Source organism: Carassius auratus, chromosome 42, assembly GCF_003368295.1.
Source record: "Carassius auratus strain Wakin chromosome 42, ASM336829v1, whole genome shotgun sequence".
NCBI classification, from domain to species: Eukaryota; Metazoa; Chordata; class Actinopteri; order Cypriniformes; family Cyprinidae; genus Carassius; species Carassius auratus.
In genome coordinates, this window is record NC_039284.1 from 11,166,635 (window position 1) to 11,191,342 (window position 24,708).

General features: G+C 36.2%; 1 protein-coding gene across 3 annotated transcripts; it reads left to right on the forward strand.

The window, feature by feature from the left end:
• The first annotated feature begins 6,774 nt into the window (after window positions 1-6,774).
• On the forward strand, window positions 6,775-24,246 carry LOC113060644 (ras and Rab interactor 3-like). 3 transcript variants are annotated; one of them, XM_026229731.1, is made up of 10 exons: window positions 6,775-7,235; window positions 8,473-9,133; window positions 9,643-9,757; window positions 10,492-10,564; window positions 10,670-10,761; window positions 11,599-13,026; window positions 14,017-14,325; window positions 18,167-18,298; window positions 20,036-20,199; window positions 20,289-20,615. In XM_026229731.1, the coding sequence occupies exons 2-10, from the start codon at window positions 8,534-8,536 to the stop codon at window positions 20,613-20,615; spliced, it is 3,240 nt and encodes a 1,079-aa protein (XP_026085516.1). In that variant the 5' UTR covers window positions 6,775-7,235; window positions 8,473-8,533. The 3 variants fall into 3 exon arrangements, with proteins under 3 accessions (XP_026085516.1, XP_026085518.1, XP_026085517.1); XM_026229733.1 differs by lacking the exon at window positions 8,473-9,133 and having other exon boundaries at window positions 6,777-7,235; window positions 20,289-24,246; XM_026229732.1 differs by lacking the exon at window positions 6,775-7,235 and having other exon boundaries at window positions 8,534-9,133; window positions 20,289-24,246.
• Window positions 24,247-24,708: the final 462 nt, after the last annotated feature.

Consider the following 24,708-nt stretch of genomic DNA (forward strand, 5'->3'; position numbering starts at 1 on the left):
CACTGGGTGGCAGTGTGGAGTGGGAGGGGTCACCTTAGGTCTTATGACATTTATTAAACCTCTCATGTCTGTGTTTAGTACTGGGTAAACAGGTGGTGGGAATAAATGGTTCTTACTGTATCAGATATTTATAGAACAATGAATCCACGTGTTTTTAAAGTAAGCTGATTTATATTTTTTAATTGTTTTTCATTAACAAATGCAACACGTGTGCAAGAAAGGCTTGAACTTGATGTGAAATTTTGAGCTCACGAAATTCCAAATGGCATGGGTTGCTATTGAAATGATTGAAATTGGCCAATTAATGCCAAGCTCTCACCAGATATTGAAAAACATAACAGAAGTGTGATAAAATGCAAGATTAAAAGAACTATAATTTTGTACTTGAATGCCTGCTAATATCTCTAATATCTGTATGGCAAATATTATTCATCATTATGTAGCAAGAAGAACAAGTAGCCCATGTAAAACAAATATGTTTATAACAACATTATTTTCAACTTTTACAAAGGCACTCTTTTAAAAGGAGTCAAATATGAGTATGATCTTTCTGAGCCTACCATGGCTGGGAGCTGAGGGCTGTTTTCTGTTCATTCCAGCTTTCATCTGTTCAGGGAGAGGTTTACTAGGACTCACTGTTCTCCGGTCTTCCTCATGAGGATTACATGGTAGGCTAGTAATCTGAATTATTTGAGGCTTCGAGAACTAGGACAGTGTCTTTTGTTTCAACTCCCTACGAGACTTTCTGTGTCTGCTGTTTAGGAAACTGCCCAAATATTCTGTGGAGCCTGGAGGAACTATCCTCAAGTTTCCAACCAGCCCTGTTCTCTGAGAGTCTGAGAAATGTAATACAACATTGGATGTAATGTAAAAAAGTCTGATTAAAATTTCTAGCATATAGAAGTAAGCAAAGAAATAGCAAAGGCTCCAGCTACAGCCACTGGTTCATCAACACAAGTTTTTAAGGAAAATACAGTACAATTTCAGAATCTGAGAGCTCTGGTCTAGAATAAATATTAGAGGTAAAAGTTGAGGTGGGGTTTGGAAATTGGTTGGGCAAGTACCTTAAAAAGCCCCTTCCTGATTACATCACTAATGAGAAGTTACGAAAAATAGGAGTAAATAAACTTTCTTCTTTTCGTGTACCCACTACTGTCACCTGAGGGATGTTTGTGGTGCAAAGAGTAAATTTTAACATCTCTCTTCACTTTAAAATTTATCGATAATCATCACTTTAAAATTTTATATTGTCACAGGAGAAGATGATAATAAAAACCAACCAATTAACAGATGAGGTTTGTTATCAGATTCCACAAGAAGGCTATGTATAAGAAGATGATGAGAGGAGTTTTTGTTTTTTATTATTTGCTGTTTTCAAGTTGTTCAAGTTTGACTAACTTTCTGTGTATTTGTTTGTCTGTCACTTGAAAGCACTAAACGAATGGTACAAATGACAGAAGAGGTAAGAGGTCTTATTTTAACCCCTCAACCAATGTTTCATGACTGCGTTTAAACATTGATATTTATCATGCAAAAATGCTGTTGTCATTTGCTCATTGCTTTGAGTTGAACTTGAAATTGAAAAACGCATATTTTTGCAGAGTTTGAATGTTGGGGTCAAAACAATGACTAGATGAGCAGGGGGGTGAGTCCTTTATCTCAGTACATCTGATTCTTGAGGTCTACTTTTAATATCCCACAATCTGTAGGCCTGTTCACACACTAAATAATTTCTGTAGATCTTTATAGATGGTGTTTAGAGCACACAAGAGAGTAACTAGCCATGAAATCTCTCTTGAACTAGTCACATTTGCCATTGCTTGGTGAAATTTCATGTTCCAATTCTGCACAATTGCACAAAAAACTATTTTGCCTGTTTATTCTTTTTTCCTTATATTAGAAAAACTAAAGAATGTGGAAAAGGAAATGGACCAGATCAAGCAGGACATGAAACAGGCTTGAAAAAACTTGTATGAACTGTCCAAATGCGGCCTGTGTTTGTGCCCTTCCAACAGGTTGTCTAGACTAGAGCATATATCTTATGTATGACAATAAGTTATATATTTGAAGCACTGCTTCCTGTGGGATTACAACACAATATTGGAATATAGGATACTATATAAAGAAGCCTAATTTTGAAAGTGTGGTATTATAGAACTGGAAAAGTACATTTATAAACTAATAAAGTAGAAAAAAAAAAGGCTGAGAACCAATGTCTACATCTTTCTTCAGGTGTGTTATTCAAAAGTAGAGGACTTGCTGTGTATGATTCCGAAAAGAAAAGCAAATGTTGTGTTTTGGATATTAATTCCTAATATGAAATGCTGGTCTAATGGTCAAGAATCCCTTGGTGAACCGGTTTCACAGGACATACCATAGAATGGCTTCATCAGCTATGTTTTGTTGGTGAATATGCTATATGCTGCACCATTAGATCAGCCTTAAACCGCCACTAACCAACTTGGCCATACTGGTCTGATCTTTTCATCGGGGAAAATAAAATAGTTTAAGGTTTTCACCTCAGTGCTTGTATTTGATGTATTTCTTCAGATTTTAATGGATTCTCTTTCAGACTGAAGTCTACTGAGAGTTACTGAAGAAAAAAGCAGGTCAGGAAACCAAAAGAAAGCAAGTGGAACTTTATATCCAGCCAACCGACTGTTGTTCGCGATGGGCAGACCCCCACCGGGCCCTACATCAAAAGGTGAGGGAAAAAATAGCACTGAGAGTGACAGAATCCAGTTCTCCAAGTGATCAAATGCGACTGTCTGTTGATATGATAAAGTTAGCTGGAGATTTGTTATACATTGCTACATGGCATAAGCTGATAATTTACATGTATAACTCTATCCTTATCCAATAGATGTGGCCTTAAAGGTCGTAGCTGGATATTCAAGTGATGCTTGTTTTGTTTCTGAAAGAATAATGAATGATCATCGAGAAGATGTGAAGGAAGAGAATCTGAGATCCACATTGAGATTTTAAAGAACATGGCACTGGACTTTGGCGACAAGATTGACGACCATATCGAGAAAACGGTTAATATCAATGATAAGGTACAGTTACTCCTATTAAATGACAAGATGGAATTCAGAGTGTATCTGTGAATCTAGACATTTAGATCTACAGTAGCTGACACAACTTAGTGACCACTTCTATTTTCCACACTTGAATTAAGTTTGCGTTTACTAAGTCAACAAATATAGATTTAAATATTGATTTAGATAGATAGATAGATAGATAGATAGATAGATAGATAGATAGATAGATATACTTCTTAACTGTGACAAATGTGACTCCTCAATTTAAATATTAATTATATATTTTTTTATTCATTTATTCATTCACTTTCTTCATTTGACAGATTGCAACAATTACAATTGAAATTGCTGCTACAGAAAAACAAGCCAGGAATCACCAATAAGAGAAATACAGAAGGGACCACCAAAAGTTAAATTCAGCATAAAATATTAATTCACATATTTTCTATACATCTTAGCGTGAATCTTTTAGTCAAAAATGTGTCTATATGACGGGTCAGATCAGAATTTAAATTATAAATGAATGAAAATCTCTTTTAATTTGTGACCAGCAGAGGATGCTGTTAGACTGTTTTGAAATCTAACCACAAAAAGCGCTTCCTAAAATGGAGGCCTAAGAATGTAGCATATTCTCTGAGAATTGTCTCAGAACTGATCATGCAATACAAAAGCAAAACAAAACTAATTGGATTAATCACCCACGTCCTTCTACCTACCATCTGTCATCATTTGTATTCTCAAAGGGAGACACTGGCAGTAAAGGATAGCTGTTTCTTTGCCACTGCAGGTTGATTTCCCCATTCGTTTACTAGTAGGCCTATGAATATTTACATTTTTACAGTAGTAGAGCCAATTTTTTTAAATCTTGCCAAGAGTCCACTTACATGCCGGCTTTGCTTGCAGGCTTGCTTGTGTACTTTCTTTCCATTTATTACCGCTGTTTGGTATTGTGCAACAGTCTTCCTAAAATGTGTTTATGCCTATTTGCCCTAAAGTTTATACTAGCTATTACATACAAATTCATCCATGATTTATAAAACCTGTTCTCATTGCCTGTGTTTTTCTCATCACATGAGAGGTTTTTTTCTAGTTAGATATGTTCTGTAGTGGTTTTCTTTGCCCTACCACATTATTTTAAAAATAGCAGCAGAGTTTGCTTCTGTCTCAAAAGTAGTCCTATATCAAGCAGTCCAACATGTTAGACCTTTTTTTCTTCATTTTCAGAGATAACAATGACTGGACGACCTTTGGAAGTAATTCTAGACTGTATAATTGCATGTATAGTGATATTCAGACCAACATCAAAATATGATATTATATAGATTATAAATATGACAAACTGTGATATTTTACGCAACAGTCCAATGAACAAGATGTTAATATGAAGGAACATTTTAAACAAGATATTGCCATTTACTTTATCTATTTTTTTAAGTCAAAAACAGTTATAAATGAGGCCAAAATAGCGAGTTCGGCAAAAGGCGGATTTGAACTTGACCTACACCACTACAGACTTTTTATTTCAATATTTTTCTTGAAATCTAACAAGTTTAATCTTGCATTACAAGTGACTTTAATCTTAAGATGGTTTTGTATATGGTACTTTTTTATTATTGCTCAGCACTAATCCTCTTCTGTGAATGATGATTTAAAAGTCATAACAAGATTTAAATGAAAACTGATATGAAAAAATCATGATGCTGACTTTATTATTTAAGTCATGCACTCATCAACTGTCATTTTTAATGAAGATCCAAAACCTGGATGTATGAGGGAATATAAAGTCTATAGACCTGGAAATGTTTTGGAAATTTTCTATAATGAATATAAATTATGTCTCAAGCACTAAAATATGTAAAACAAATAAAAATAAAAAAAACTTTTACAGAAATAATTGTAACCTCAAACAAAAGTCATGTAATTTCATTGGAAATAAAAAGCAGAAATCCTGAAGAACATTCAGTCTTTGACTTTACTTTCGTATAATGCATTTCACTATTTCAATATATTAGCTGCGTCGCATTTGAACGCTGCATATGTCATCGGGGAAGTCTCATTTAAGAAAAGTAGTCATAATGAAATTGACTGATTGTTACTTCTAGTTTCAGTTGTATTATTTCAACCCCCTTAAAAGAGTTTAAAATGACCATTACACTTTCTCAAAAGTATTGCAGTCTTCCACCAAAGTTTAAATAAATTACATGCTTTTTCACAATACACATTATTTCAAAACAGCTTTACATGAGATGCATGGCAGGAGTACTTTGTTATCAGAGGTGACTATGCTAATGTAATGTCAATATGACAGAAATGTACAGTTCTTAGATTTCCTTTACATAGTGGGTGCACAGTGGTCTTAAAGACATGTGCTCGCAAGCACAATCCTAAAATAACAAATGGGACATCTGGTTTTGTCCACGAGACTTTGAATGTACCATTTGGGACAGGGCCAATACAAAAATCTCGAGAGGTACTTATACTGACTGAATCAGCATTTTTTTTTTTTTTTGCAAATCAACTTAATGACATCTATTGCTGTATCTTACAGAAAGAGTCACTGAAAAATCTCCACCAACAATGCACAGACCGATAGTCTGTCTGAAATGCACAAAACACAAACCCTGTGACTGATATATCCGAATGTCACTCAAGTTAACAAACATAATATTTTAGAAAACAGTACACAGGATACAATACTGTTAGCCTGTATTCATACTGTATGGGCAAACTAATGTTATTTAGAAATGACTAAAAGTGAAACAGTGTTTCTGCAGCTGTAAGAGCTGAGTGGAAAGAATGACTGAGTCTCCCGAATGTGTGGCGTGAGTCAGACCCCCACCCCTCCCCCACCCCTTCCAGGATTCCACGGTAGTCATCATTTGAGCTAAATCCAGAACACTGCCGCCATTTCAACTTCCTCCCACCCCAAGAATCCACCTTTTTCTTGTTTGCAAGAATCCATTAAGGGTTTTAACGCCACATATCTACTGAACGACACCGCTATCAAGTTGAAAACTCTCAGTTACCACAATGATGTAAGTGAAAGGTACAGAAGATCCCATCTAAACCTAACACTTAGGGCTCTTGGGTCAAGGCGGCGATTGTGACTTTTCTTCTTTAAGTTCACTCACTTGTGGAAGTCACACTTCGCTAACAGGAAGCATCTGCTGGCATGCTCTCAGGCTCACAGTACCCCTTTAAAGTACATACAAACAAGCCTAGACCAATAAACAAATTGATTTGTCAAGCAAAACATCACAGACTTCTACCCAAAAAGAGAAAAAATCATGGTACATGATTTGCAGACCTGAGCTTATATTTTCATAGTTTTATCTTACACCACAAGTTCTTCGTGCTCTTTAAGGTTTCGAGAGCTCTTGAAATTAGAGTCAACTGTCTGTGAATGAAAACAGAAACAATAAAAGTGCATATCTCAAACAGGCTGTGTAATTTGAATGTACTTCATCAACATTGTTTGCAGATATTATGGATGCAATGATTAGGAGCATCGAGGATGGATGGGATGCCATTCGCTCCTAACGGTGAAACTAACATATGTTAGACTAGACACACCTTATGGAACTTCCTTTGATGTTCCTGAGCATCTGGAGTTGTTTAAGTTCACACACTTTCAGACTCCGGGGGGGGCGGGGAGTACATTATTCACAACTCTGTTACTGGGGTTAACACATCTGTGGACAGTATATATGCTGCATTCACTATGAAAGTGAGAGAGATGAGGACAAAGAGCATGCAGTCTATTAGTGTGTGAGGTTTCTTTAGCTCAACCGTGTGTCTGTGACAGAGTGATGGGGGTGGTAAAGGGTTGGCTGACCACCCTGGACAACCCCTTCCTGAGTACATAGCTGACAGGAAGTATAGAAAGAAAAAAGGAGAAAAAGAGACATAAACTTTTCTGTTTCTCCTTTTCGGTTTTTGTGGAGTTTTAAAGATTTTGTGCACCGTCATCTGCAAAAAGCATACATTATTCGGAAAGCACACCAAAGAGAGAAACACAAAACGAAAGAGTGAAGCACAAAACGAAAGAGTGAAGCAAGACCATGGAGGACAATTTTTGCTGTATACTGGGGCATCTTGAGAGGGATTATTTGTGACGCTAAGGGAAGAATGTTGAGAGTGAGGAGTGAATGATGAAAACAGCTGTTGGGGCTCAGAACACGGAGCATCCCGAGAGTAAGTAGGCAGATGCACAAACATCCACACAGTATATACACACAACGTCGTTCTCTTAGTGCTTGTGAATATTTGCTCTCATTAAGCATAAAAGGTATTTGTTAAGTCGTGAAATTATTTTCACTTTTTGGAACAGGTTCACTAGGCTGGATGAGTGGTTCATGATATAAAAGTCTTTACTTTATATATATTTGAAAGGATAAATCAATATTAGTTCAACTGCAGCAACGTAATGTGTCTTTTCAAATACACTTAAAATACGCGATGGTTTTACATATTTGAAATGTAAAATATGTTTTCTGCTTAGGTTATTATCTTAGATATTATTTCAAACGTATATATACATTGTAATAAAAAAAAAATGAATCAAATATGTAAACACGTTTAAAAAAATATAGACCTCAACATTATATCAGCAGGTAAATGTTTATGGATTTCACAACACACTTTCAAAACGCATGATGACTATCTCTATATCTGTCTCACACCATCTGGTCTACTGTTTGTTTTACTTAATAGATATTATCATTTCATTGTGTTTTGCAGTGATTTGACATTAATGAAAAGGCCAAAGAAATCAACTAGTCCTTGACAAATATATTAAAGTTAATACTGACTTAATTCATGAGGTTTCAAGTTCATACACTCAAAAAAATTCCCTTGTAAATTAACGGTAATATAGGCAGCAGGGTATCCAGAAGTGTACTGTAATTTTTACATTTTTATTATTGTATTCTGAATTACGGCTTTTTTTAATCGATAGTAATATACTGGCAGCAGGGTTTCCAGCAGTGTACCGTAATTTTACAGTTTTATTATTGTATTCTGAATTACGGCTTTTTTGTAAATTAACGGTAATATACTGGCAGCAGGGTTTCCAGCAATTTATACAATAAGCAAACAATAAATATTGATAAGCTTGGCTCGCTGTTGGCAATATAAATATTCATGAAGAATATGCTTTAATATATCACGGCACAGCAATACAGTAAAAGGAGAAATATTTGCAGAAACTGGAGGAAGGAAACATCCTGGTAGACAAAAAAAATAAAATAAAAAATTAATCCGCACATGAACATGCTGACACATTCCCTATTGCACCACTTACCCATACTTGCACATTTCTTACGATCATGTGACATTCTGCATTGACCATGTTTTCAAGGGGGATTGCAATATGTTCATACAAAGATTTTGTTACACTGAGATCTTTGTATGATCTTTCTTATGTCTGCAGGATGATCTAAAAACCATTCATTGGATTCTTCTCGAAGTTCAGCTTGTCCTCATTATGCACTATGCTCTCCCCCGGCCCTTCCACGGCACCTTCGGGCCTTTCCAAACCCTCTTCCCCAACCATATCTTCACCAATTCAGGCAACTCTCAATCCACAAACCTCTCCTCTTCCTCTTAGTCCTCCTTCTACCTTGACTTCTACTCCAACCTTCCCATTGGTTGATATCTCTGACAACCCATCTCCTGACCCTGCCTCCCATCCGCTTCCAACTTCACCCCCAATCTCATGTGTACAACATTCCTCACCTCAACTTGACTCCAAACCATCCCCACCTCCCCCCCAGAAACTCATGCCTCCTCAGGTCCCAAAGCCACCCCTCCCAGCACAACTCCCCTCGGCTCTTTCTAAGAGCTCCTCCTCAGCCATGCCTAGACCACCTCCACCTCCTGCCGTTAGACCCTCATCTCCACCTCAACCCAGACCACCACCACCAATAGTCCCAAAACCACCAGTCCCCACATCTCCAGTGAGCAAGCTCCATAAACCTATTCCTCCTGCTATCAGCATCCTGGAGAAACTGATTAAGACATGTCCAGTGTGGCTTCAACTGGGAATGAAGCAGGACAGAGCCATGCATATACTGAGCAAGGAGTTTCCTGGGGTGAGAGAGAATAGTTGTTCTGTTTTGTGTAGCTTTTAATTTATATAATAGGCAATCAAATACCTTTTTGAACATTGTGCCTTGCCACAATGCTTTTTCAACATCTTGTAAGAGAATATTTATAAACCACATTTTTTAAAGATGCTGCTTTAAGTTATCACGCAGCACACAGCAACCTTAAAACAGTGGACCAGTCAGAGGAAGTGTGGAGGGAGCAAGGGCTATCTAGGCAACAAGTCAAAGAAGCCACTTAGCTAGGATGATCAGTGACTATTTAAGTTTTGTTAAGTTCTAAAAACAGAACTTCGTATTGGATGCTTAAAAAAGCTGCCCGGAAGCGTTGTCGCCGAGCGAACAGACTTTTCACTAAAGGGACTTCCTTAGCACTTCATTTAGTTTTGTGTGTGAACTTACCCTTACAAGTTAATTTCCATATTATCAGTTACTTACCCTGATTCGATTCCATTTAATACTGTTAAACTGACTGTATCCGTTCTTTGATTTTGCAGATCTTTTTAGTCAGGAGGGATGCAAGTCAAAAAACGATGGTACTTGCAGTATGCCTTCCTGACCAGCTGGGGGAGCCGCATGTCAAAGAACTGCCTATAAAGGAAGAAAAGTCCTGTGAGTTATTTTGCATTGAGAAATGAGTGTTCTTTCAACTTGATTTAGTAAAGTGTATGCATAGAACACCTTTATGCAAGAGACAAACCCACACACAAACACATTAGCATACAGACCTAAACACAACCACACAGATAGGGCCACGCACAAACAAATTTGCATACATGTACCTGATCAAATCTGCATAGATGCTTTTAGAGTGAGTATAGAGATATAATCAGACCTGAAAGAGTGTTGCAGGTGCTTGGTGGTGGCGGTTGTAGAGTCTGTGGGCCACAGGTTTCCTGTATCTACAGACCTGCATTGCAGTTGTAGTTACAGGACGTCCTGCACTGGCCTATTATAGCTTCATTTCCTGGTGTCTGTGTTTGTGTGCGAGTGCATACGTGTGGTCATTTTCACAATCTTTACAAAGCAGTCTTGTCTTTTTGGGCCAGCTGTTAAAAAGCTAAAGAAAAAACATCTTTTTTGTCTGAAATAAAATCGCTTTAAGTGAAGGGTGGTCAGTTTGACATGTTTATTTACACATTGCCTTTCATCATTATCCTCCTTCCCACTCTTACAGAAATACACCAGGGAGTTGTTTCTATTTTAATATTCCTGCGTCACCAGGAAATAATTCAAAGATTGTGAACTAGTGCCACCAATAAACTGAAGAATTATGGCTAAGAGGTAACATTGGGGAATGGATGTGTGCATAGCATTAACACTTCTGTTTCTTTCCTTCGCCACAGTGCTGTACCTTGAAGGGTCTGTGCTGGTGTTTGAGAATATTTTTAAACTTATTGCTTTCTACTGTGTTAGCCGGTAAGATAAAAATAAATAAATCCCAAACCTCCAATGCTTACATATTTTGCCTCATTTAACTTTTAACAATACATTCACACTTTTCATTTTTTCTTTTTCATTCAGGGACATCCTCCCTTTTCCTCTGAAGTTACCTCAGGTCATTCAAAAGGTAGCAAAATACGAGGACATGGAGGTAATCTCTTCACTAGGCTCAGGTGAGACATATCAATTGGTTATAAGACATATCAATAGATCTAATTTTATTCTGGTTAAAGTTCCACTCTTTAAAGTTCCACCTTTAAACTCAAATGTCTGTAGACTTAAACTTTCTGAACAAGATAAATATATTGTAAATATGGTCAAATGTGTGGAACAGATGTCTTATTCAGTGAAGGCCCTGACTTACATTTTGCCCTAGGTGAGAGGGGTGGCCAGAACAGATAGCGGGTACAATACCATGTAAAGTGCTGCAGTTGACTGGACGTTTCATTATGTGCATTTATAAGTGTCCCATACCACCCCAGTGAATGCTTCAAAATGAATGCGCATAGGACAGAGCATGTGTAGGATGTGTCCAATTCTGACGAAATGTGCTGAACTTGTGCGCACATTCTAGTGTGGGCCTGCTCATGTGGTATAATTGCTCCGTTACCAATCAACCATGATTCATTTATGCCAAGGACAAAAAATTTAGTTAGCTGATCATATGATCTCAGCATGTCACCTCCCACTAAAACCTACCTGAAGTTAAATAAAACAACCTTTACTAATATGACTCTTATTATTTTTTTAATTAACAAAAAAACGTCCCTTTTAGTTTTCTTCCTGAACAACACAAAATTTATGACAATCTAAGTTTAGTAAACAAGGGTAATGGTACAACGGCTAATGCTGTACCTAAAGCTAAGTGATATTTTCCAAAGACTATATATTCCCAGTCAGTTTGAATAATGAAGTAATTCTGACAAAGTTCATAGCTTAAATTAGCAGTGTGTAAATTGTCTTGTTGAAGTGAAATAATGCTAACATGAACACATTTCTCATGCTAACAGAGTTCTGGAACTCAGCTCTGAATTGTCATGAGGAAGTGGAAAACGTTGCTGGTAGCTGTGGTGCATTGGATAAGCAGGGACAAAGCAGCTCCTGTGAAATTCAGCTTTCCATTGGCAGTGACCGGCTTTGGCATGTCAACCCAATTTTCATTGAAGAATGCAGCAACAGCTTAGCACCCACCTCTTCTACCCCTGTTTTGAGAACCCATAGTCTCAACACACCAGTCCAGGCTCCGCCCAAATATAAAAGGCCACCCCCACTACGTCCTCGTCCACCCAGTGCACCTGAGTGTTCTCAACACTATGCATTAGCCACACCTTCAAAAGGGGAGTTCAAGGCAGTTCTCAGTTCTCCACCCCCTTCAGGCCAGAAAGGGGAAGGAAGTGACTGTGAGCATGCAGACAGAGAACAAGAGAGACAGCGAACTCCTGCCCTAAGCACTGAGTGTGAAAAACCCACTGTCTTACAGCCAGCTCAGGGCAAAGAAGGAAAACGGCTTTCTAATACGGCTTCACATCAAGTTCCTCCAATACCAATCCGAAGGAGTCTATCTGAAAAACAAGCTTCAGAGGAACCAACGCAGCAGCAAGTCCACCGCAGCACCTCCACAGAAGCAGAGGGCAATATTCTGCAAGTCCCTGTAGCATCCATCATTTGCCTAGATGACAGTATGGAAGAAAGGGACAAGCCTATGGACTCAGAGACTCCGCAAGTTCAGGAAGTGCTAGTGGAAGAATCTAAGGTAGCAAATGGAGCTTCAGTGGTGACTCGAGAGGTAGTACCTCAACCGAAGAAGACTAATGTTCCAGTTGCGCCTCCCAGGAAGAAAAGATTCTCTCAGAATCTGACCGGACATGTCTCCCAAAGCTTTGTAAACTCACTTAGACCAATCCCACAGGAGTCCGTTCTTCCTTTAAACTCAAGCAGCCCCAGTCCCATCCGCCACTCGCTCTGCATCAATGCTGGTCATCCCAAAGTCTCGGATGTTTCACTGTACTCTCCTGATGGTGGAGCACCACCAGACCATGACTCCTACTCAACCAGCAGCACAGAGGAGGAGATAGATACCAATGTGGCGACAGGTATTGTCATCAAGAGGACCCCAACAATTATGTTAGACCGTGCCAAGCAACGACTTTCAATGGTGTCTATGGCAAACCTCTCCAATGTCCTCACAGGCTTCATGAACGCTGACCGTAAGTTGCAGAAGCGCATTGTTGAACTTTCCCGGGATGGAAACACATACTTTGGGAACCTTGTTAAGGATTATCGAGCTTTCACTTTGGACACCATGCGGAAACACACCTCCAGCACAGAGATGCTCCAAGAGATCAGGCAGATGATAACCCAACTGAAAAGCTATCTGATCCAGAGTGCAGAGCTGCAAAATCTACAGGAAGCAGCTGGTTATTCCGATGAGAAACTGGGTAATTCATCTCTGCATTATATTAACTGTAAAAAAAAGTTTTAACCTAATTTAAGTTAACCAAAAATTTAGATTTTCCCCAAAATAATGTGTGAATAAAGCAGTGTTTCCATCTGAAACTGGCATAACATTCAAATGGCAATGGAAGTCCAAAGTGCAAAAGACACTAGGAAAGCCACTGTGCCTCTTTTATTAAATATACTAAATTATTTGCTGTGTAAACTGCATAGCCAAAATGCTTTGATGAAATTCTTGTTTACTAACTATTGCCTTAAACTGGCTTATGTTTGGGATCGACAATGTGTCAGATGGTTCTATGACATAATCATAACCAATTATTCAAAGGCAACATAGCCTGTTTTGCCAAATAAAAACTTAAGTAAGCATTAACATTTTTATGTTCATTCTGGAAGTCAATCTTGATGTATCCCATTGAGGATTCTATCCTAAAATTTGCATAAAATGTGAGAACAGAACTCATCTAGTGTCTTTTTTTATTTTTATTGTTGATGAAATTAATGTGCATTGCTAGAATCGTCCAAGCAAAGCACCATCCAAACAGAAGATTGTTGGCACCATCTTCAATATCATGCTTTAATAGACCATCTGTAAAGACTCAGCTTCTCTATGTTTTGCTGCTTAGTCCCTAAAAAAAAACCTCCTTGAAGCAACAAGACCACACTAGATCAAGATAACCTTTCTGTTTTTTTTTTTTTTTTTTTTTTTCTCAATGCACTGCTGGCAGGGATCTTCTAGCATTTATAACTTCCATAGTGTTTGTGGGTACATTCTGAAGATATATTTGCTGCTTTTCTTTCTTTGTAGCATTGAAATGCATAAAAAATTTATTAATGTCTTCAGTGATACAGGCATATAATATTATATATCCTCATGAATTACTAAGATTAAGAGTTAAGAGACAGATAAATAATGCATTAAGTATATATTAAGTATACGTTAATATATATATGGTGTATTTTCTCCTGTTCAGAGATCATTACTGAAGCAGCACTTTCCAAAAGTGTCCTGAAACCCTTACGAGATGCAGTGTATAACGGACTGAAGGATATCCACTCCCGTACAGGAAATTTGAAGAAACTAAAAGAAAACCAGCAAGTGGTCCAGGGGACGACCACCACAGACCTGGGGGTCAACACCAGTGTTCCTGAAATGGCCGTTATGGACAAAATTCAAACAAAGCTTGGTAACATGCACCAAGAATATTTGCCTCAGAAGAAGATCGACTTGCTCCTCAAGACCTGCAAAATCATCTATGATTCCATGTCTGTGGGCTGTCCAGGTGGGCTTATTTTGGAATATTGTGAATTAGAGACCCTGATGAATGTGTAGTTGATCTCAAACGTATGTGATGCCTGCCATTCATATATATATGTGTGTGTGTGTGTGTGTGTGTGTGTGTGGGCGCATATATATATATATATATATATATATATATATATATATATATATATATATATATATATATATATTTGTGTGTGTGTGTGTGTAAATCAAGTAGGGAGTTATTGGTCTGGACTTATGATAAAAAAAACCTTTGTGGGCAGGGGGCGAGGGGGAGGTGGGGGGGTATGTAAATTTAGCAACTTTTGGAAAGTTATATATATGTAGGTATGTGATAAATAATTTACGATGCTTTTGGAAAGTGCAGCTCAGACCAAATTTGTCAATTCTAGAGAATATGGAGGAAAGAGCACAACCTCTGAATGCAGAGGGACAGAAAACATGTAACACATTTCTCTACACAGCCCAGACTCCGCCTTTTCCTCCTCACCCCAAAATTAGTCCAGATTTCATCAAAGCTGCCATTAGCGCCTCCAAATAAGGAAGTGCTACAGCTGCAAAAGACAATGTTTGTGCAGAGAGCTGTTTACAGGACTGCTCACATGCGTAGTATTTATCATAACATTAACTCTTAAAGCTTTTGTTGTATTGTTCTGCATGTATATGAAGAACAACAAAGACCATGAACCCCTGATCTGTGCAGGAAGGTCTTTTGTATTTTAATTTTAATTTTAGTTCTGAAAACGAATGCTTCCCTCTGATGACGTGATACGAGTTACAAATTCTGAACCAAAATTCGAGCTAAACTTTATCTACATTTCAAGTGATCACTTTTTTGTGGTGTTTGAAGGTGATTCACATTCACAAGTTTGAAGGTTTAAATGACACTGACCAGCGTGTCTATTTTAGTTAAAATTATGCATTTCCTGTGAATGGCTGACTTTATGACTCATTCTGAAGTTACAGTTGAGATAAAGAATTTGAATAATTTCATACAAATCGTTTTTTGTCATATAGACAGTTTTTATCATAACAATCTCTAAAATTATATATGCAATTCACAATTCATTGGATCTGATAGAGCAATCTTACATTTAAACATTACTGAGAAAATTTTTCTCATCTATACAGTATATTCTTTGTCATTTTTTCATTCAGGCATAGTTATCCGGGCTTAAGATGAAATTTAAAAGTATGTTATTAGAGTGGTTTTCACCTGCCTTCAGGATAAAACCCTACCCTAAAACCAAAAATAATATTCAACATCTGAATTTATTAATATCATTATGAAACATTTGGGCCTATTATAAAAAATTATGAATATGTTACATAGAAAATTTACAATTTAGTAAATACATTTTATGAATTTTTTTAATTGAATTTTCATATTTCTACATTGAATTTCATATTTATTTTAAGTGAATTTTCAATATGAATAAAAAATTAATTTTAATGGTTTTCAATTCCAAGTAACTCACAGCACAAAACACAATGTGGTTGACCTTGTTGCAATGAAGCCATAAATAATGTACTGTTGGACGTATTTTATCTTGTGTAGTTTTTGGTTATGGTTTATAGAATGAGGGCATTGCACGCAACCTGTCCAATATTGGCATCTGCCTAAATTGACTGCTTCTATATCAAGTGAATGATGAATTTGTGGATTTTTTTATTATTATTTTTTTTTTAACAGTTTTCTAACATCGCACAATTATTCAGTTGTATTTTTGTTTACCATTGTTTTTCCTAGCTATCAGAGCAAATCGACATGACTGTATTTCTTTTTTTATCTTTTCATGCACATCATTCTTGTTTCATTGCTTTCTTTCTAGGTATTCATGAGCACTGAAATTAGCCCAGACAACCTATGCTTGCAGATTCTGAGCAATTCTTCAAGTGTTATTCAAAGAATTATTCACACCAAAGAACAGTCACAAATGTGATCTATTTCCTCTATTACAACTTCCAAACCACAATCTTAAGCAATGGTTTGGCAACACTTTCTAGTCTCATGGGCATGAGTAACCCCTTTTCCGAAGTCTAAAACAATCTCTGTTGCTTAGTGTACGGATGATTTAACAAACTTCAGTTTTACAAACTTCCTTAAAAACAACCTCACATTTTATACAGAAAAAATATCATTGTGATACATTTTGTGTTGTTTCATTAAATCTTTTTTTTACTGAAATAGACAAATTAACTAAACTATAGATATTTCCAATGGGTTTACAGTTCTGCCTCGACTGCGTAACCCTAGTAAGTTAGAAAAAATAGAATTTTTGGTTCTGTTTTCATTTCTCTAATTTTGGTGATTTTATTATCTCAAATTAACCTTACTTTATTACATTGCATGTGCCTTTTTGGACCCATTTTAAAAGGACTTGGTTTACTGTGGGAATTTAATACTGAAGAAATGAAATGTACATTTAATGGGACAATTAACTTGCACAGAGAACACTACGTCACCACTAAGTTACCCAGATTAAAATGCAGTGCAATGCAATGCAATTTTGTTTTAGAATTTCAATGCATAGCACTGTTTTGAAATGAACATCGAAACAAATTAACTCTCAGTGAATCATTGAAATTTCAATATACTGCAGTCTTATGGTTATGTGGTTGTGTTCTGTATTATCATTGAAAAAATTTAATTATTATTAATCCATGTTAAGAGGTATTGCAACTGTGCAGCTTATAATAGAGCTGTTCAGATTTATGGGACTTTATTAATAATGTTAATTTCAATTTCAATCATTTCTGAGCAAAATAAGGTCTGTGGTTAATGTTGTTGAGACTTTCCTGTGTTGTCTTACAACATGTTGCACACAAACATGAATTTTGAAACAGTTGTGCAATTGAAAAACGTCAGTTGGTGAAAATTAGCTAACTATGGACAATGACTTGAATCTCTGTGCTTAGAAAAAGTTTAAGGTACGACTGTGTCTTTTAATGTCATAGACCTTCTTTTACTCGGAAATCAACAACCACTACTTTTAAAACCCATTTCCAAAAATCCAGAGGGAACCAAGGGTGAATTAGGCTTCCAGTTTGGCCAACAAATTAAAAACTATTTTATTTAGAGTCTATATCACTGCACTGGTGATAAAGCTAGTGCAAAAACATGGACACACAGCGATAGGTACAGAAAACAGGAGGCTAAATTTTCCTACAGACAAGAAGACTTTCATGTTCACAGCTGCTAGCCTTGTTTTCAATACTTAAATGAGCCAGATGTTAGTTTATTTTTATTATATTTAAGAAATAATGGACATCGCCAGCTCATGGCTATACAGATAAAAAAAATAAAAAAAAGGTTTTTACCGATAACATATGTTTTTGATTTTATCTAACATATTTATTGTCGAATGTCCAGATTTAAGCATTAAAAGCCTGAAGCTTTAAATGATTTGGCCCCGTTGCTCATAAAGCATTATGCCAGTCTTGTGACTATTATAGTATACAGCACAGCTCTCTCAGCATATTCTGAATTGTATTGTATTGGCGGGAATCCAGACGCAGTCCAGAGTGCATTTCTGTCCAGCATATATTTCTTGTTCTACATACAAATAAAATGCAGGGAGTGCAAATGACTAAACAGGAATCTGTGGTGTCACAATGACTGTATGGGAATGAGAAAATGTGTCCTGTTAGTGGTCAACACATTGATCTTTCCTCATAGCAGCATTAAATACAATGCAGATTTTATTATCAAAGCAATGGATGCCACATACTGTATGATTGAATTCCAATCATAAGACTCAATGCGATATTAATGATTTAATGTTTTGGTATTTTATTAATGAATGTATTTTGATTATTTCCTGTTTTTTATGGAACAGGAAAGGCTTACGGGGCTGATGACTTCTTGCCTGTGCTGATGTATGTTTTGGCACGCTGTAACATCAGCGCACTGCTGCTGGATGTGGAGTACATGATGGAGCTAATGGATCCGGCACTGCAGCTCGGAGAGGGTGAGGACACACACACACACACACATCCAAGCCATAGAGAACAGTACAGTAACCCATAGTCACTGTGATCATGTACATAATGGATAGATAGCTTTTTGATCATCAAGAACATTTCCACTACATCTCAAATGATGCATTGCATTTAAAAGTATTATGTGGTGGATATTTTATTGTTGAACATTTTTTTAAGATTTTTGGAATAAAATGCCTCACTCGTTTGTTTCCCTAGGATCATTCGAAATAGTATTTAAAGTAAAATGTATTTTTTCTAGTGCTGGGCAACGATTATTTTTTTCTTAAATCATGATTAATTGCATTATTGTCTATGATTAGTCGCAATTAATCACATTGTTATGCACAAAACTAATAATGCATTCAAAAGTAGTGTATTGTAAACTTTTTTTTTTTAAAGTAGCCATACTGCTATATGAAAAAGTGTAAAAACATTTGGTTTGCAAACACTTTAAACAAATAAGGTGCTTTTTACAGCAGTGTTCCTTTTACGAATTAGCAGTTAAAATATTTATTGTAGCCTAAATCTCAACGTATAAACATTAATCTAATTAACTAAAATATAAAACAAGCTATCTGTCACTGCCAGGACATTAAAGTTTTTATAGAAAATATTTAATAGTTTTTCATAGAAAAACAAGTTATGCTAAGAGTCCAGAGCCTCGATCATAACATTATAACAGGCACCTTCCTATTAAAGACCTGCATGATCACATGACCCATCGCAGCAGAGGTCGGGGTGGGACAACACTTGATGTGCGGGTAGAGACTTGTGTGAATGTGCGGGATGCAGGAGAATAATTAGGGTGTACTCACACTAGCAATCTTAACCGTGCCGGAGTGCGTTTTACCCACAAAGCCTGGTTCGTTTGACTAGTGTGTTCACATCATTTAGCAGTCCCTGGCTTGATTGGAAGAGGTGGGCTAGAGTGCGGTTCAGTTATATATAGATCCGTGAGTGTGAGCACCTAACCGCGTCTCATACGACTCAAAATAATAAACCACCAAGTTAACAAAACAATTCACTCCACTGTGTTGAGCAAGAGCGCTTCTCTGCTGTCTTCATGTGCTATCGGAAAACTGTGTTAACGCACAATAAAATAATTGTCAGCATTAATCAATTGATGCGTTAATGCGATAATAACATGTTAACTTGTCCAGCCCTCATTTTTTCAAAAGTTTTAAATAAAACAATGATTATTGGAGCACATTTTAAAATAATTTCAGTTTAATTCAATGTATTTCTTGCTGTTCCTTTATAATTAATTAAGAGAAAATAGTTTCTGTGCCATTGTTTTAGTATAAATACATAAATAATATTTTGGAATAATATTGTGCACTTCTTCAATAATTTAATTCACAGCTTTATTAGAAATAATTAATATTTTGTCCAAGTTTGATGTTTACCTTCATTTTCTAATCGTCTTATCGTTTTATTTATTTATTTTTCATTTTGTTTAGATTTTCACATATTTTCTACAATGCACTAATTTTATTATAGATTTTCATATTTTAAGATTAAAAGGCTGAGTGTAGGATGAAAGTTAAACAATAAAATTGACTCATAAAATGCATATTTAAAACACATACACAAAATCAATACATATTTTATCAATACATATTTTACAACGCTCATCATTTCTTTTAGTCACAAAGCAACAATGAACATTATCTAGAATGGCAATGCTACTCCTGTATAACCATTACAAATCCATATTCTTCTAGGTTCGTATTATCTTACCACCACTTATGGAGCTCTGGAGCATATAAAAAATTTTGATAAACAAGCTGTGACCAGACAGCTGAGTTTAGAGGTCCAAGACTCCATCCACCGCTGGGAGCGCCGCCGCACCTTAAACAAAGCCAGAGCTTCACGCTCCTCTCTACAGGTATTATGATTGCTATAGTGTATTGGAAAACCATTGGTCAGTCAACTCTACATTTATTTTTATTTTATGTTGCTCCACATTCCTATCAGGACTTCATTAACGTGTCCTTCCTGGAGGCTGGATCCAACACCAAGACCTTGGGATTGCGTCCCAACACTACCGCTCAGGACCTGTGCAATCAGTGTGCGGAGAAGTTTGAGGTGTTGGATCCTGAGTCTTATTGCCTTATCATGCTTGTGGATGGCCATTACATGCCTTTGGCTCCTGAGGAGTATCCTCTCACGATCAAGTCCACTTTGCACCACAGTGAGCCACGTAAGGAATATTATTTTGTCTACCGCCTCGGTCGCTGGCCTGAACAAGAGTCTGTGGACCAGACACCATCAACAGCAGCACCTGAAGAGAGTATGATATGAACTTTTGTATGTGTGTGTGCCAGTTATAGTTATACAGTTATAGTAAAATCCCCACATCAGCACTGCTCAGAGTGCATTTGGTCTGACTCTAAATAGTGTCAAAGTAACTCTGAAGCAGAGTTCAAGTTGATGAGTTAATTTAGTGATTAATTAAGTGCTGATTGAGCATTAATGATGAACACTTGCTGTAAACAAGCAGAATCACTGAAGAAAAGAGAAACATGAACTATTAGGGATGGGCGAATCAATCCTGAAGTATCGATACTCAAATAAAAAATATCGATACTAAGGTGTTTTTATTAAACAAAACACAATGCCTACAATATCCTTTAAATTGGACAAAAAACCCATGTTAGCAAAACTATTTTGGAAGGGATTTTCCTGCTCATCTGAACACACGCAAATGTTGCAAGTCAGAATCAATCAATTACAGAGAGCGTTCACTCACTTCTGACAGTGCATTTAAATAGAGCTGCATTTATTTAAATTTGAAAGTTAAAGTTCATATTGCTCATGTTCAATTGTCTATTGTTAATATAAATCATACACTCTTCGAATTAAAAGGTTGCAACAGCAGTTGCAACATGCAACAGCTTATTACTGGCAGTCCCTTATGAAACATTGAACATAAAGTGAACATAGTTTAACTATAGTATTTGTAGATATCCTTGGTTAACACTACAGTAATCACATTTTAACCATATGTAAACAAAAATATAACCTAATAAGTTGCAATTAAGGCATATTGAATGTTAAAATGCATTTCAAATATAAAGTTAAATAGATATCATTACCCATTGTACTCATAATAATCAAATACATTTCTAATCTAAACATTCAGTTTAGAAGCATCGTATTGTTATCAATATCGATGATACTGGCCATTAAATGTATTGATATCGTATCGAAAACAAAATATGTGGTATAGCCCATCCGTAAGAACTACTACTGACTTCAGCCACAACCTTAGATGAAATCATCTAAAATAAAAGACATTACACACTTCTAAATATTAATTCCACAAACAATATCACCATCTTCTCTCGTTTCTAACCAGTTTTACCATATTTCTGACAGACATCTGCAGAAGATCTTTTTGAGAATTAACAGAGGTTCAAATGTTTGTTTTATTGGTCAAAAAATATACCACCATCATGGAGATCAGTGTTTGCTGTAGTTGGACACTTAACCTTTTTAGAATTTCTAAATTATTCGCTTCTAAGCAGTTATAATAGTGTTTCGCTGAAAGCACTTGCATGTTATTGAATCAAAAGTTTCAATTAGCCTACACTTTCTGCTTATAAGGCATCTGAATAATCACCACAAAGTGGTTTCTCTTTCTCTTTGGGTGATTGACTGAGATTCATTGACTACTAAACATAGAAAAAACGTGTTGTTAAACATGTTGCACTGTAATGCATCAAAGATAAAGAGCTTCAGTTCAGGCTTTTAGACATGAATACTTATCATTCAATCCCCAAGAGTGGTGACAATAATTATTTATACTGCAGAGCATGATGGGAGTTTTGTACTATGGTGATACCCTCCATGCAATGGACTGTGAAGCGTTTTGTTGATTGTCACCAATTTTGAGACACATATGCTGATCCTTGATGTCTGTGTGTGTCTATAAAATACAGTAGTTCAAAAAACTTTATGCACAACGTGGCTTTAAAATCATTCATGATAACTGTTTATTGCAACATGTTCTCATAGTGTTGTTTCAAAGGGTTAGTTGCGCTAAACATAAATGAAAAACAAATATATGGTAAGCTACTTTGGATGTAATCAGGTCAGTTTCTCGAGGAGTATCTCATCAAATAGAAGCAGCTACTATGTACTCAATGTAAAGCATTGACCTCACTGTTTTAAAACATCATATGCATTGTTGCAGAGAAAAATCTAATACAGAAAGTCAAGGGTCATGAGCCCAACTAAATCAAACACTGATCCCCATGAGGGTGTCATCGTTTTTTAACCAATAAAACAACAACATTTATATATCTGATAATTCTCAATAAGAGCTTCTCTAGATGTCTGACAGATATAAAATCAGTCTGGTTAGTAATGTGTGAAGCTACTGATGCTGTTTGTTGAGTTGTTTAATGCTCAGTTTCCCACTTATGAAGTCATGATTAAGAGCTTGTTGTATTCAAGTGCTTTAAAGGTGGAAAGAATAAAATGTAGCATCCCATTGGTTAACTATCACAATCATTCACTGTGCTACACATGCAGTTTGCTGACAATTCTGGAATTTCGGTCAAATACATGCTTATTTCACTGCTATACAATATGCTTCAAATGATCTTTCATATCTAGACGATAAATACACTACTTGAGCGACAAGACAAAGGGTGTAGTGTAGTTGTTGATGAGAACAGCACTGACAGCAGCAATGGTTGTCCCCTCCACCATGTTTAAAGATTATGACCCGCCCAACTCTGAAACTCCGGTATAAAATTATTTTCAAATTTCCCAGTAGTAAATACGACTTGAGAGGCATTCAAGTCTAATTTATGATTAGTAAATCGTATTTACGCTAATTCCGACACCATGTAAACCACCTCTGCTGAGATCTTAAGAAATTTAATGTCTTTTATTTCAGTTGATTTCATCTGCAGCTGTGGCTCAAGTCAGTTCTTGTGTTTCTCTTTTCTTCAGTGATTCTGCTTGTTAACAGCAGGTGTTCATCATTAATGTTCGATCAGCACTTAATCACTTAATTATCTCATTAACTTTAACTCTGCTTAAGTGTTATTTTAGAACTATTTTGTCCATGTCCACACGTACACAGGTATTTTTATACACAGTGTTTTTCCTTCTTCTATTTAAAAAAATAATAATTCTGTCCACATGAAAACTCAAAAGCATGCTATGAAAAACTGTCAAGAGCATGCCAAGCCAACAGGTGGTGATATAATCTCAACCGTAAAGCCAGTCAGAAGCCTGAAAAACTTCCAGTAGGCAGGTATAACAGTGGCTTATAAAGCTGGCTGGCATTTGCTTTAAAACGTGCTGGAAAGGACCAGGACTGGAATTTTGAATCTGAATATTTTTCTCCTAAAAAAGCCTGACATGAGGAGCCTGCATTATTGAAAATAAATAAATGAAAAAAAAAAAGAATATCTGCACACACACAACAGATACATCCTTCACCTTAGTAAGCCTCTATTTGTTCCCAAGCGCTATACAGACCTTGAAAGTTTCATGATTTACAGATGAAACTTTATCTTTCCAACAATGCAAATCTTTTCACATCTCAGGGCTCAGCAAACTGTGACTCATACCCCTGTTCCGGTGCTTATTTCTTCATTTATAAGTTTCTTAAAGCAATGCATATTTACAGACCTTAATTGGTTATGCACCTGCATTGCTCTCACATCATATATGGCCATACAGATATGCTCGCTGTGTTGTATTTTATGAATTTTTTAGTTTACTGTTGTTGTTTTTTATATCACAACATATACAATAGTTTAGGCATAAGCTCTGGTTTTGAGGCAAATTATTTTAAGCAGCATGAATGCATATGTATCACACAATGACTGTTTCAGTGAGCACAGCACTTGTCAAACCAAAGATTGGTGTTTTTATATTAAAAATGTATACTGCTAATAAATACTTTTATATCATTTATGGCGTTTGTTCACATATATGTAAAGGGAAACTTCAGATGTTTTTTTTGTTTTTTTTTTTAAACACTTCAGATTCCCATAAAACACTTCCAACTCATCACTATATATAATATGATCATCTAAATGAGTAAATTAAAGCAAAAATCCATGAAATATCCACACATTTTCCATAATTTAAAAGAGCAAGCAACACAATTAAGATAAAAGATGTCAATGATCAATAAAAAGGTAATAATCAGAGAATTTTCTAACAAGCTCATTAATATAAAAATACAATTATGTGTGGTAACAGGCGCATGGTTTTCAACTATTTTACAAAATTGCTCATCAAATCAGACTATTGAGCAGTTTCTAGTGAATTAAGAGGGTTTTACAACTATAGTAACTGTTGAAGTTGCTACCCTGAAAATCTAAATGTGATTCAGAAGAGCACTGCCCACAGACAGTTTTTTAAGAAA

Coding starts and splice junctions, on each gene's coding strand:
- LOC113060644 (XM_026229731.1), top strand. CDS start 8,534: ATGCTCTCCCCCGGCCCTTCCACGGCACCTTCGGGCCTTTCCAAACCC. Junction 9,134..9,642: donor TGAGCAAGGAGTTTCCTGGG/GTGAGAGAGAAT, acceptor TTGATTTTGCAG/ATCTTTTTAGTCAGGAGGGA. Junction 20,200..20,288: donor CTTCACGCTCCTCTCTACAG/GTATTATGATTG, acceptor CATTCCTATCAG/GACTTCATTAACGTGTCCTT.